This window comes from Lemur catta, chromosome 5 (genome assembly GCF_020740605.2).
Source record: "Lemur catta isolate mLemCat1 chromosome 5, mLemCat1.pri, whole genome shotgun sequence".
Taxonomy (NCBI): domain Eukaryota; kingdom Metazoa; phylum Chordata; class Mammalia; order Primates; family Lemuridae; genus Lemur; species Lemur catta.
This window is the reverse complement of record NC_059132.1, coordinates 11,814,831-11,830,428: the sequence shown is the minus strand read 5'-3', so window position 1 is coordinate 11,830,428 and position 15,598 is coordinate 11,814,831. Positions and strand designations below refer to the sequence as shown.

Sequence of the window (15,598 nt, the reverse complement as noted above, 5' to 3'; positions counted from 1 at the left end):
TTATGGCAATTTCAAATGCCATATTCCTCTTAACCAAATTACCTAGGATGTCTCTTACATTCGATATCTGGCACACAGCCTGCTTCTCCCCACCAAATGTAGCTGCAAAATATCTTTTCAGATTTTGAGTCACTAATTTTTGCCTGGAAAATGCATTTACTAATGTACTACCTATGTGTGAGAAACAAGCTCTTGTAAGAGCTTTCCTGCCTTTACCTTCACTTGTCTGTTGCACACTTTGAATTCACACTTTTGTATTAAGGGGAAACAAAACCAGGTACCAAATCAGTACTGAATTTGTTGCACTGCCAAGAGGTAGCCATCCAAGATTTCTGATGTTCTGTTGAGATTTTGAAGCTATCCCAATTGCTTTACAGTGAATGTTTGCTCTTCCTACCCTTTGTTGCTTCCCTTCCCTACCCTCCAATAAGAAGCATGTCCACAGCCAGCAGGTACACTGGTTTTTAAAGATCAAGAATCTCTTTCATCTGCGTAGTGTTTTTCTTTCACGACCATTTCACACCATCATCTCCCTGTAACCTCATAATTGCGATGTGATTGAAGCAAGCTAGTGAGGCATGATTTTCCTCATATGACAGGTGAAGAAACTGAGGCTCAGGGAGGCTAACTGATGTGATGCCTAAGATACCCAAGCTAGTAGAGGCTGCACGGGAGCTCCAACTGTGTTTGTCTAATGCCCAACACAGCATTCCTCCGTGACACCCTGAGGACATCACCCATACCGTCACTATTCTGTCCCCAACCTAAAGTTCCTACCATGACTCAAGTACTCGAGGGAATTTACATCTTACTCCTTACAGAAATGCTGAGCAGAAAGAGTACTTCTATATAAATAAAAATAAAACTCAATGGAAATCAAGCAGGGAGGAGGGGGGAGGATGGGTTGGGTGAAAACCTACCTAACGGGTACGATAAACACTATCTGGGTGACGGCACACTTATAACTATGACTCAAGCATTATAAAAGTGATCCATGTAACCAAAAATATTTGTACCCCCATAACACTTTGAAATAAAAAAAAACATTGAACTATACACCTTAAATTGGTGGATTGTCTGATATGTGAATTAGATCTCAATAAAGCTAAAATAAATCAATAAAAATTATATAAGATCAATGTCTTCTGCCATTTCCCATCTTATTCAAAGCAAAAGCTACATTTTTAAATACATAGTTGAGTGAATGGCATTTGCAAAAGCCCTGTGCCAGGTATCCCATGCTCCAGCCACGCGAGAAGGCCAAGGTGACTGGGAAGCCAAAGAGAGCCAAGGAGGGAAGCAAGTCTCCCAGGACTGTGCAGGTCACGGTCAGGACTTTACTCTTAAATCTGGGAACAGTGGGAAGTCACCAAGGTGTCTTAAGCATTAGAATGAATATGATCATTGTTGCATTTTAAAAAGATCAGTTGGCTATTGTACAGACTAGACTGAGGGGGCCAGAGCAAAGCAGGAAGCCAGGTAGGAAGCTCCTGAGTGAGGGAGCATCAGCACAGATGGAGTGGTGCGGGAGGATTCAAGAGAATATTAGGAGGTGAGGTTGACAGATGTGGTGATGAGCTGAATATGACATGTCCGGGAGAGGGGGTATCAAGAGGGACTCCGGAGTCTGACTAATACAACTGGATATGTGATGGTGCCATTGAGGGATATGAAGAACACTGGACACAAAACTGCCCAAGCCTTTCCTGGGCTTTTAGGATAAAAGTGCCCATGACAATAGCACCCAGTGCATGGTTTACCTCTGTCTACCTGTCTACCTGTCCAGGCTCAGTTCATGTTCCTCTGCTCTTCCTCACACAGCTTCAGCCACACAGATGATGTTTCAGTTCTCTGAAGAAGCCAAGTTCTCCACATCCTCGGGATAATCACACGTTCAGTACTTTTCACCCAGAATAGTGTTTGGCTGAGATGGGGTCTTCATATCCTCAAGTCCCAAGTTAAATGACACTTCCATAGAAATGACCCAAAATAAAGTAGGGAACTTTCCGTCCTATTCCCATTCTTAGATTCCAGTTCTTTTTCTTTACTGTTCTTGTTATAATTCATAATTATCTCTTTACCCATGTTTATTTGCATAGCTTCTGTGTCTCCCCTTACACTCTAAAATCTGTGGGGATGTGATTCACAACCATTTTTTTTATTGCTGTATGCTCCATGTCTAGCAAAGATGCTGCAATCAATATTCAATCATCATTTGTTGAAGCAAAAAAATATATATAGAAAACAAATGACCAATAACTATCATTATTATATTGCCATTACTGTTATCTAATCAAGAAAGTTTTCATTTGATAAAGATACATAGCAAGCTGGTGACAGAGCAAAGGATGAACATTTTAAGAATGCTTGAAATGAAAGCAGAGGTTGTTACTAGAAAGGAGGAGAATCAGGTAATTGCTGTTTGGTTGTGATTTTCCAGTGAAAAATTTAATACAATAGAAGGCACTGCTTCTTAAATATCTTGAATATATACCTAAGTAAAATGTCTTCCTTGATTTTGCTAATAACCTATGAGCGCCCCCTGCTGTTTTTAATCTGTCCCAACATCCTAAGAGCTCTTCACCTGGTTGCTTTATAAAATAAAAAATAATGCAGCAGATAAATTGTATTTATTTGTCTGCTTGTATTGCCTATCTTAGACATGGGAATATGCAAATATATAAATGTTCACTGTAGCACTTTTTGTAATAACAAAAAAAATATTAGAAACAATTTGAATACTCACAGAATTAACAGCTTAAATAAGCTATGGCTCATTCATGTATGCATGTTTGTAAATGTGTAGAAATTATCTCGAAAAATGTTACATCAAACTGAACAGTGGTTTCCTCTAATTTATGGGACTTATGAAGAAAGGGAATGAAAGTTACATATATGTACATATGTAACTACAGTTATAGGTCATTATGGTTATATATAACTTACAATAATTATATTTTATATAATTATGTGTATATCCTATATATTTACATATTCTGATTATCTTTACAACAATTTTTGAACTTTTTATTTTGAGATAATTGTGATTCCCATGCAGTTGTAAGAAATATACAGAGAGATCTGGCATATTCTCTACTGATTTTCCCCAATGGTAGCACCTTGCAAAACTATGCTACAATATCAAAACCAGTATATTGACATTGATACAGACAAGATACAAAACATCGTCATCCCCACAAGGATCTCTCAAGTAGTCTTTATTTAATACACTCACTTCCCTCCTGCTCCCACCTCCATAACCTTTGGAAATCACAAATCTGTTCATTATTTCTGTATGTTTGTCATTTTGAGAATGTTATATAAATAAAATTATATAGTACTTAACCTTTTGCAATTGACTTTTTTCTGCTTAGCATAATTCTGTAAGGATTCATCCAGATTATTGTGTATATCAATAGCTTTTTTCTTTATTGTTGAATAGTATTCCATCATATCGATGTATGACAGTTTGTTTAACCATTTATCCATTAAAGGATGAACAACTGAGTTGTTTCCAGTTTTTGGTGACTACAAATACAATTTCTATGAACATTTGTGTATGAGTTTTTGCATATACATAAGTTTTCACTTTTCTGGGATAAATACCCAGGAGTACAATTGCTGGGTTGTATGGTAGTTGGACATTTATTTTTTAAAGAAACTGTCAAACTATTTTTCCAGAGTGGCTGTACCATTTTATTTTTACATCAGCAATGTATGATTGATCCAGTTTCTCTATATCCTCACCAGGACTCGGTGTTACCACTTTTATAATAATGTTTATCATCAGTTTCTTTTTGTGCCATGTAGCTTCCCAGATATAGTCTGTCCTTGGATTCCTTCTTAACTCAATCAAGGAAATCTCTTTGATATACCCATGGGAAAAACCTCCAGTCACAACAGATTGCAGATTACTGCTATTACTCAGAGCTCAGTGATACGGAACTCTATCCCCAGCCTTCTGCATGTAGTACTTTCATGAAGACAGAGAGATATACTACTCAAATATACAAAACACACCAAGCTGGGAGAGAGAACAATGAATGGCTTAATAATATGACTGATGGAAGAAAAACAAAGAGGGCAACCCAACAAGGTAAAACTTAACAGAAACAAACCTATCCATTCAGTAAACACAGAGCCAACATTTTCTTCAGATTCCATGCAATGTGCTTGGGTCACTATCTATTTGACTGTACTGTCTAAAAAAGAAACTTTGAGATAAGTATGAAAACAAGTATGTCTAAATCTGTGTTATGAATATGTCTGTTGATTTAAAATAGCATCTTACTTTTTTTTCAGTCAGCACTGAGAGTCTGTTGAAGATTTTGAAGTTGGAGAATGATGCTTGTATTTTAGGAAACCATCTCTTGTGCTGTGTGGCTGATGGCCTGGAAGGAGACCTTTGGTAATACAGAGGACATTTGAGAGATTAACACAGTACTTTAGTGAGTAATGACAAGGTTTTAAGAAAAGTAGTAGCAAGTGAGGATCATGAAAAATGTATGCAATGGATGTGAAAAGGGTTTATAATGAACAGGGTTTGTCTACCAAATGGAAGGAAAGGTTCATGAGAGGAAGTACGTAGGATGATTCCCAAGTTTCTGTTTTAGGCAACCGTGAAAATAGTTGTGCTATAAACTGAGATAGGAAATTAGAACAGAGGACTGCATTTTGAAAGAGAGATAATAAGTTTAGGTGGAAATCTGTTGAGTTGTACATTAAAAAAGAGCATCTCTTGTAGGTATCTTTAAGATAACAAAATCTCTTCTCCTTTTACAGGACACATAAGTTACAGCTATAGATTTTGGAGTTTCTAACATGGAGATTATATTGGCACCCACGGCAGTACACAAGATCCCCCAACAAAGATTACATACAAAATGAAAAGAGAAGAAGAATCAAGTTTAGAACCTTTGGAGGCATCACCATTCAAGGGAAGTAAGAATAATAAGGCTCATTTAAAGAAACAAAAAAATAATGGTCAAATAGTAGAAAACTTGGGATAGGAGGGGCAGATAGCACATAATTCATGAAAACAGAAAATTTCAAGTAGAATGGAAGCATCTGAGGTGATGATTACTTTGAAGTGGTCAAGTAATGGGGTAAATTACATTATAATAATCCATATTTGGTGCCTTCTATTCCTACAGGAGAATTATACATCCCCTTCCTAAAGAAGTCAGGAATGGTCAGATGACTTGCTTTGGCCAATGAAACATGACTGAAAGTGATATATATCACTTTTAAGAAATGTTAAGAGTTAGCCCGTGGTTCGCCAAGTTCTCTTTCCCTGTGGCCGTGATAATCCGAAATGCTCAAGACAAAGACTATTCCATCAGTTCCAGTTACAGAATTCAGACAACTCAGGGCAGAGCTATAGGCAGCCAGAGACGTCCATATAATGTCAGGAAAAGTCACATGTTGTGCACATAAGCCACTGAAATTTGGGGTTATCTGTTACTGCAGCTGCCAACCTAATCTATTATTACAGACACAGGTAAAATGAGGAAATAAAACAGGAAGTTTCACAAAGTGTAACTATTTTAGTTGCCAAAAAAATGGGGGTCAAGCAATGGCAGGAAAATCAAGATAATACTCATAGAGATGACATTTAACATTGTCCTACCCAGGAACCAACCAAGAAACAGAAACTACTGCAAGTACTTAGAACAGAATGAATGCAACGCAAAGAACTGATTGAATAGATGTTAAAAGAGTTAAAACGTCAACTGGATGGTGGTGAGGCAACCCAGAAACTGACAACAGTAGGAAGCCACCACCAACCTCAGCTGGAGAGAGAAAGAGAAGAGGTGGTGTGACCAGAGCCCACAGGCTGGAGTCCCCCCGAAAAAGCTGGAACAGATGCAGACCCTTTCCAATAGGACCTGGAGTCTCTCTCAGACATGGTGCAGCTACTTCCAGAGTCTTTTCCCAAATAGAGAGGCAGAGGGGGCCACACAATGATTTTCCCCTTTTCCCACCTCCTACTTACTGCCTAGGCCTCCCAAGGGCAGAATTCAGCCCAAATATCAGCTGACCTGGGAACCTGAGAAGTGCAACCTGCAGTGATCAGTGTCATGTCCCCTCTCCCCTCCCCTCAGCACAGAGCAGAACAGGGGAAGGGTAGGGACTGGATCCAAGGGCAAACAGACCCAAGACTGGCATGGGCCCTGTCTGAAGGCAGATGGTGGCAGACATTCTAGGTAGTAATTAACTTGGCTTTTCATTAACATGTGATAGCATTAGCAGGAAAGGGATTTAGTTATCTGTTCAGGGTGGCTGGGGGAGACCACAGGTGATGAAGGGAATATAGCTGAGAGCAGACAGATAAACAAAGGCCAGATACTGAAGGGCCTTGCATGGCACACTCAGGATCTTGAAATCTATTCTATAGGAGGTCATGACAGAACCAGAATTACACCTTGAAAAGAATTCTGTCATCATTGCAGATAGAGTTGGGGGAAGAAAAGACAGTTCATAAGCTATTTGCCTAAAGATGTTGTAGTAAAGGCCTAACGTGGTAGAGGGATCTGTGCAAGCTATTGAGTAGCCCTCAAGTCACTACAGACTTAATAAAAACTAGCATTCTGGTGATATAGACTCCAAACCAATGAAGTTAGTAAGACACTTGTCTTGTCAGATAATACTTTGAAAATTCTTTTTCATTTTTTAAATTTAAAAATTTCTGGAAATACTGTCAGATAAAGAACAGTTGGAAAAAAATGGAGATACTTGACTTAGAGATAAGGAAAGGGGAAGAAATGATTCTGTCCCACTTAAAATGCCTGGTTATCCTTATAAAAACAGGCACTCTAGAGTTTATGATCCGAGGGAAAAATCATCTAGCTAGACCCTTCTGAAGGGAGCCCCAAGAAATAAAAACAGGACAAACTGAAAATCTATGCATTGCTTTAATCATCCTTTTCAGAGGTCACTACATTTTAGGGCGTTCAGTCTATAATTGGGTAGTTTCAGTTCAGGACATGGGAGCATCATCCTCCTTCCACTTCTGCCTTTGTTCTCTCTTTATCTTGCCGTCACACCAAATATGACAGGGCCTCCTGAAAGGCAGAAGGACAATAAAAATCAGAGCAGCTTATATGTAATTAGCATGTTTAAAAAATATTTACTTTCATTTTCCCATTTAGCCACCATTTTATTGATGGGGACACAAAGACTTAGGGTAGTTAAGTCCCATCGAAAATCACCATGGTGGTCAGTGGTAAAATCACAGCTAGAACACATGTCTTTGTCATTTAAAAATTCTTTCTGGAAATGTAGCCATTGTACTTTCCTTGAGATTCCAGGACGTGCAAATTTTAGATGAGTGCAATCAGTGAAGGGGAAATACACCTTTCCCAGGGAGAATAGGACGGGGTGGGTGTTCAGGGTGACTCAGCCCCTCCCCCTTGGCAAATGCACCGCTCCAAGCTGCAGTTACCAGCAGTTTCTTCACAGATTCAGAAGCCTCCGGTCCCAGCTGGTCCACACACTTCTTCAGCCCTTCCACAAGGTGCTCCACCGAAATGCCAAGAGTTCTCAGAAGACGCTTTAATGGATCCAAGAGGGAAAGAATGCTGTCCAGAGGTGAAGGTAACACTTTGTCGAGTGGGACAGGAAGGGGCAAGCTGTTGATGAGGAATGCAGTAGCTGCAGAACAAGAGAGAACCCAAGTGAAACAGGCACATCTGTCTCCTATTTATGACCTCATCAGCCTCTGCTCCGTCCATCGGTAGCTCCAGCCCAGACCCACTCATCCTAATTTGCCATGACGACTTCTGCATCTTTCCTCAGCGAACTCTGTGTCCATCTTTTGCACATTGTCTGGTCTCTCTTCAAATGTTACCTCCTCAGAGAAGCCTGCAATGACCTCCGTATTTGGTATGTGGTTGTCTCCACAGCCATAGCCTGGAGGCCAAAGGAGATGCTGTAACGAATCTCCACACAAGGACGAGAATGGATCCAACCACACCACGGAGATTGTTCCCAACCAATTCAGCTCAACACTACAAACACAGCTGAACGCTGGCTCTGTGCCAGTGGGTGCGGGTACACAGACACATAACACAGGGAGACCTCACACAGTCCAGTGGACAAGAAAGATCTATCTGCTTTGCTAACACTATAGACAAAGTTCTATGGAAACACAAAGGAAGAGATAACTAATTCTATCGTGGGAGAGTGTTGCAGGAATCTTCCAAAGGAAGTGATGTTAGAGCTATGTCTTCAGGCAAACATCAGGATCTTAACGTAAAGAAGAGGGGCAGCATTTTAAAAACAAAATCAAGAAGGCACTAAGCTGTTAAGATGAAAGCGTATACACAGAATGGTGGGCTTTCTGCTCAGAGAGGCTAGTATGCAGATACCCAGTAGGCTCTTGCCAGGGGATGAAAGATAAAGAGGGTGAGGCTGCAAAAATTGAGTGAAAGTCAGATTTTTCAAAGCCTTGGATGCCATACTGATGAGTTTGGGAGCTATCATGGCTTTTACGTGGGACAATTGCATTTTATATCTTTGGCTTTAGAAAGATAACTTTCACATAAAGATGAATGGGAGGGAAAGAGTAGAGATTGGGAAAAATACATGACACATATATTTACAAAGACATGTATGCAGCTGTATAAATGCATACGTGTATGAGCACACACAGAAGAACACACATCCTCCTGCTGGTTGAGACCTGCCATTGTTCATTTTCCTTTGGAAACCTTTCAATTTCTGCACTCAAGTTATAAAAATGGAGCCTATGCACCTATATTCCTTCCAAAATTCTCCCCCAGAAGGAAGATATTTACTTCCCTCCATCCTCTTTTCTGCTTCCACCTTTGTCCATAGGTACTTGTCCCTCAACACTACAGAACAACACAATATCCAAAACTAGTGAAGTTACAGATTCCTCCAAAAATTCAATAAAAAACAAAAGCCAAAGTTGCCAGTGCAGGTATAGGCAGCAACTGGTTTCCCATGATTAATCTCCATACTTCTTATTTTCGACATTTGGTGAATGTCTTCTCTATATGTATTTATGTCTTCATGGGGGAAGATCTTCAAACCTTTTTATTCTGTCAATGAGCAGTCGCCATCAGAAAGTGGTTTTTTCCAATGCACCCAAATGTATCTTTCTGACAGTTGCAATGATTCCTTCCAAAAAGAATGAAGCAGTTCCCATACTGCTCCAAGAGTACAGCTTCTATACCCTTACTAGTAAATTAAACCCTTCACCCCTCAGTACACCCACAGAACTCTAGCTGTATGTCTCATCATGCATTTACAGTCATCTTATACCATATTTAGTAATAACTCCTGTAGAAGTCTCATTTGCCCTACCAGACTATAAGCAACTTTAGAACAATATTTATAAAGGATTAATGTCCGAATCTTCCAATACTTATCCAGTGTCCAACAAGTCGTAGCCACTCAATAACTATCTGTAGAGTGGCTGAACAGATGAATGTAGCTGTCTCAAGTGAACCAACCTAGTAACCTGCCTAATTGGAGATATTAGCAAGAATGACTCCACATAGCTTCTAAGTACAAAAGAAATAAGTTACAAAGTCAAATATTTTACCCAAGATTATAAGGAAAACTAGTGGTGACCAATGTCCAACAGTGAAATGTACTTTGTTCACCTCAGTGGGAGTTAGCTAGCTTCCTACATAGGGTGCATTAGGGCTAGTACATGTATTGGATTAGAGCTTGGGTGGGGGGCATCTGAAATACTTTCCAACATTACTATTTTCTGTGATTCCCAAACTCCTTCCAATTCTATAAATATGTACAATGATTATGAGTCAGTTAAAAATAAAACTTAAAAAACAAAATAAAAAATACAACTCCTTTTATCATACTCCACTGTCCGTGAGCTTAGGCTTACTGGTTGTGTTCTTATTAACAGAAAAGTAGAGAAACATCCATGTCTGAGGCTACTTACCAGAGTAGCTACAAATGCTGATGGTCACCAGCAGAAAGACAGTTACCAGCTTCATGACAGATATCTGTTATTTTCCTGAAGTTTAGAATTCAACCAGAAAACTCAGTGAGTCCCCCAAACCAGTGGTTTCACTTGATACAAAATGTGACAGGGGCTTTTGCACACGCATATTTATACACTCACTACAGATTTAAATTCCAGTCACTACCACTCACCCCGCCAAAGAAGGACATAAAGGTCATGTTTTCTTACTAAACAAATTGGAAGGTTTTCTGCTTTCCCTCACGTTCCCACGAGAAACAAAGCCTTAAACTAAAGCCTTCTCAAGTGCCTCTTGCACAAGCCCTTGCACAGAAATGAAGGTGGAAGGCAAAGAGCCCTCAGAATCCTTCTCCTGGAAGAACGCTGAAAAGAAGTGAAAATTGGGATCCAGAGGAGTGTTTTCCTGCAGTTTTCTGTTTTCCTCCAGTGTTCCATTGATTTAAAGTTTGGAGAATCACATGATCTGATGAACTACCTACCTGTGAAAGCCATCTGGGGACCACCTCAGCCCTGGTACGATATGGGGCCAGCTTAATGACATTTAGTGCCTCATTTTTCTGGAATTCATCTGCCTCATCCCCCTCACTCACCTACTATGGCAAGATTTTCAGATATCCGTTACCTTTACTAGTGTCCTTCAGTTATGTTGAGAATCTTCAAAGCATGTCTTCTCTGTGCCCTCATATAAAATAACAGGCTCTGGATCTAAAATCAAATACCTTTTTAAAAAATCCTGTAATTCAAGTTTTACTATTAATATTTGTGTCATCTTGGATTAGACTTTTTAAAATTATCATGGGTACATGATAATTGTATATATTTATAGGGTACATGTGATGTTTTGATACAGGCATACAATGTGAATTAATCAAATCAAGATAATTGAAGGATCCACCACCTCAGGCATTTAACATTTCTTTGTGTTAGCTACATTCCAATTCCACTTTTATAGTTATTTTAAAATATGCCAAACTTACTGTTGATTATAGTCACTTTGTTGTGCTATCAATTGGGTCCCCAGCAACAGGGTGTCCCACTACTTGTAGTGCTGTCATCTGGCCCCTTTGGGTGTGGTCCTTTCTGATGTGTGCAACCGTAATGACAGGGCGCTGGCACCTTTGTCTTATTCTTTTTCTAGCTATCTAAGTAATAAACTGGCTAAATCTCAAAGTGGTTTCTCGTATCTTTACCGACCAAATCAGTCAAGCTTTGGCCTTGGCCTTGTCTTGCCATGTATGTGTGAGCTCCACACCCTTCCAGTAGACTGCCAAGCTGCACATTCATCACATGGGTGTGACTCAAAGAAGAACATCAGAAGTTCACGTTGCACTTTGCCAAGTTAGAGGTCCTTGATTAGTGCTTCTGCTATAAATCATCTCCCCACTTCTAAATGTTTACATTCCCTATGATTCTTTTGACCAGCAGTACAGGGTGGGAGAGGCCTTTTGACTAAGGCATGTGGTCTCCTGGCAAGCTTGATGTTTGCTCAACACTGTCTCCAGCTTCTCTAGAAGATCTCTAGATCTTCCTAGAGTGGACACTGCTCTTTTATTCCCTGAGTGCCCTTGTTCTTTGCTTAGTAATTAAGAGCTCATGTCCTGAAGCCAGCCTGTATAGATTTATGGCCCAGCTCTTCCATTGGGGAAGTTATTTTACCTCTCTGGGCCTCGGTTTTATCAACTATGCTATAGTTGGGCTAACAAAACCTAGTTATAGGAATACTATGAGGGTTAATGAATTAGCACATGCAAAATGTTTACAAAAATTTGTACCTCTCAGAATGAGTACTCGACATATGTTAGATATTATTATCATCACCCTCTTGATCTCTAGTTTTAGTTTTCTAACCTCCCAACCAAAACCTTAATCACAGCAGCTACCATCACCAACAAGTTCATGAACACTACTTCTTAATTATTTAATTTTGAGTGATACTTGGGGACCTGTATTTATAATTTCTCTTTAAAGAATTTCACATTTCTTTGGCTTCTACACAGAACAGAAGGAGACTGGATAATCGCTGTACCCAGTAAACAAAAGGATAAAATTATATTGGCCTGCAAATATTCATCAGACAAGCCTACTACTGACTGAACAGCCTTGTAGCATTTATTTGATTTGAAGTTTGTTTTCACTTTACCTCTCTGAATAACTACAAAACCTGACTACCATCTACTGACATGACTTTCTTTTATAAAACTCTGCCCTTCAAGTTTTTCCCCTTTCCATGGTCCTCTGCTACAGGGTGAAAGAGAGGCCAATAGGCATCTAAATATTTACCAAAGTATTTTGGTTTTTAAGGTTTCTGGATAAGAGTTGCAGTCAAAATATATTCTGACCCCTTGGGTGTGTAATCATAGCCATTTGTGATGATATAATGGAAGAGGCTTTGTCCAGTAGACCCCTTTATCAGAGGCAGGTATGTTCTAAGACCCCTAGTGGATGCCTGAAATCTCAGATAGTACCACACCCTATATATGCTGGTTTTTCCTACACATATATACCTATGAGAAGCTTTAATTTATAAATTAGGCACAGTAAGAGATGAATAAAAATAAGTAATAATAAAATACAACAATTATAATGATATACTGTAATAAAAGTTGTCACGTACTATAGCCATAACTTTTGAACTTGAAATGTGAAAGAAATACTAACACATTTTTTTTCCTTCTTCATAATTTCATGGATAAAAGAAGTTCTTATCATAGATCTTAGCAACATCAGCACCTGATTATTTTTGTTTCCTTTTTAAGTCAAAAATTTTTACTTTTTCACTTATAAGAAGCACTTTATGATTTCTCTTTGGCATCACTACTCTTGCACTTTGGGGCCCTATTAAGTAAAATAAGGGTTACTTGAATATAAGCACTGCAATGCAGCAAACGTTTATCTGATAACAGAGACGGCTACTGAGTAAGAGGCTGGTAGCATCTACAGCATCGAAAAGCTGAACAAAAAGATGATTCCTGTCCCGGGGCACAAGATTTCATCATGCTACTCAGAATGGTGTACAATTAAAAATGTATGTACCTGATAGGTAATTTTTGAGTTGTTTATTTCTGGAATTTAATATTTTCAGACAGTGAAAAGTGAAACTGTGGATAAAGGAGGGACTACTACACACTATAGATTGTTCTGAGCTCTTGTTGACAAGAGTGTACCAGATTTATATTTATGATTTATAGTAATATATCTATATTTAATATTTAAATTCAGATATATATTCATATATTTGTATTCAACATTTACCTCCAGCGCTACCCTTTCCCCTCTCTTCCAGTTTCAAAACTTCACTCGCTTGTGGGTCCTCCCACAAAGTTGTCCCTCTCATCTCTGAGGAGGTACCTGTTTCTGACTTTCTGTATGTGGGGGAAATCCCTCGCTGTTCCTATGATTCAGTAGATGAGCCATTCTACCTGTGCCATGACCAGAGGGAAGTTCTCTGAGCCTCAGTTTTCTCATCTACCTCCATATCCCATGAACGTGGCCTTTGCAAGGACTAACATTTCATCCTTAAAATGTCAAACTATTTTAAACCAAATTATAATTCACACATTGGTATTGTGCTTTCTGGTTGTAAAATTATCTTTATTAACTGGCTTATTTAAGCTTCATAAGAATCTATACTATCTATGGCCATACTACCCTGAACTTGCCTAACTTTGTCTGATTTCAGAAGCTAAGCAGGGTCAGTCCTGGTTAGTACATGGATGGGAGAAGCTATACTGATTTTACAGCTAAGGCTCAATTAGATTAAGCTTATTTTTGTAGCCTGGTTTCACAGGTTTTCCAGATTCAAAACCAGTCCTACAAAGTCCAGTGATCTTATTGCCATCTGTGATTAAGCAACCACCCCTTCCATCCCATAGGATATTCTCTGATGTGGTTGTTAGAATCCTACCATGATACCCTTCTGATGCCAAAGTACAGGACCACAAAAGGGTTAAATTGGCTCTATAATGAGCACCCCATAAATATTAGCTGTTACTGTTATAATTAATATCAAGCTTTACTCTGCCCATGTACTTTTAAATTACTTTTTTATTTTTTAAAAATATTAGACATAAATTTCATGAAAGATAAAATCATATTTCCTAAAGTCTCATTTATCTGGGCCAGAGGCCACCAAACTTCAAGTCTTTGATGAGTAAAAACTGTTCTTATCCTGCACTCTCACCCTGAAAGAATTCAAGGCTTTTAGAGAAACCTCAACACATGTCTCCATGTTCCTCTTTTCAATTGTACCATTTAGGTCTTCAACACACAGCCTTCCCCAGTCTGGCAGCTGACCCAGACACCTGCAGAATCCTTTGGACCCGTAGATCCAAAAACCTCCAGGAAGGATTTGGCCACTACAAAACCCACCAGGGAAGCAGAGCCCTGAGCTGGCCAAGGTGAGTGGGGGGCGCTCCACTGCCGAGAAAGGCACGGGAGGACCCAGCGATTGTCTGGAGGTGGCCATTTGGGGAGACAAAGAGTGAAAAGTCAGGCAGGGATTGGGCAAGAAGAAGGAGGCTTCACTTGAATAAATGAGCAAATAAGACAAGGGAAGAAATTGGTGATTTCTACAAGAGGGGTTCTGCTTTGTATAACTCTTTAGATTCCATAATTTATATATACACGTATCATCTCATTGAATCCTTGTCCTTTATCAGCACTATAATTAGTAAACAAATGTTTATAGAATGGTTAGTATAAATCAAGTATGGAGGATAAAATAATTTGGATAATAATAACATCAACAAAAATAATGATATCAACATGTTGGGTGTTTTTGATGTATCAGATATGTTTCTAAATATTTCACAGAATTGTCACCTTAGACCTTTGCAACAACCTTGTGAAGTATGTGTTAATATTATAGATTCCTTTTAAACATGAAGAATATAAAGCTCAGAGAGAGTAAATCTCTTGCCTGAGGTATTAGGTGGTAGAAGTAGAATAAGACGTGACCCCTGAGACAGATATCAAGACAATTACTTCTGACACACAGGTGCTACTGCTGGAATTAACATAGACCAAGTGCTCTGAGCAACCAGAGGAAGAAGCAACCACATCTACTAGTATGTGTGTGTGCAGGATCCCACTGGTAGAAAAGCATGGAGAAGAAGGCGTGCCAGGCAGCAAGAATAGCATACACACAATCATAAAGGCATTAAACAGAACTGAAGACTGAGACACCTTGAGAGTTAAAAATCAAAATAGGAAAACAAAACAAAAACAGACAGCAATTCCACCCATGTGCAGCAGAAGTTACTAGGTTTTTCACAAGGAAGTGATAAAACAATAATTCATACAGATTAGACATTGGTGTAACTCATGCCTGGCCCCTAAACACAGCCGATGTGACCACATTCCCTTAGGGGAGCTTGAAGGGTCAGTCAATGGGAGAGAGTCCAGCTCCTCCAGATCACCACCTTCTGGCTGCCCCTTCCCCATAACAGGGGAGCACTGTGATGAGGTGAGGGAAAGAGAGGGTTTGGCCGCAGGAGGTCTTGGTTCAAGACCTGGATCTGCTAGTTCCTAGTGCGGTGAGCCATAGGAAAACGGCTTCTTTGAGTTTTTGCTTTCATCTCTGTAAAATGAGCTCAATTATAAAACATGTCTCACCTAGCTAAT

At 39.3% G+C, this 15,598-nt stretch overlaps 1 protein-coding gene across 1 annotated transcript; it reads right to left on the bottom strand.

The window, feature by feature from the left end:
• Positions 1 to 6,900: 6,900 nt before the first annotated feature.
• Positions 6,901 to 10,081, bottom strand: SCGB3A2 (secretoglobin family 3A member 2). Its single transcript, XM_045552670.1, has 3 exons — positions 9,935 to 10,081; positions 7,445 to 7,653; positions 6,901 to 7,064 (listed from the first exon to the last, which is right to left on the bottom strand). Exons 1-3 carry the CDS (start codon positions 9,987 to 9,989, stop codon positions 7,041 to 7,043), a joined length of 288 nt encoding a protein of 95 aa, XP_045408626.1. The 5' UTR covers positions 9,990 to 10,081; the 3' UTR covers positions 6,901 to 7,040.
• Between the last annotated feature and the right edge of the window lie 5,517 nt (positions 10,082 to 15,598).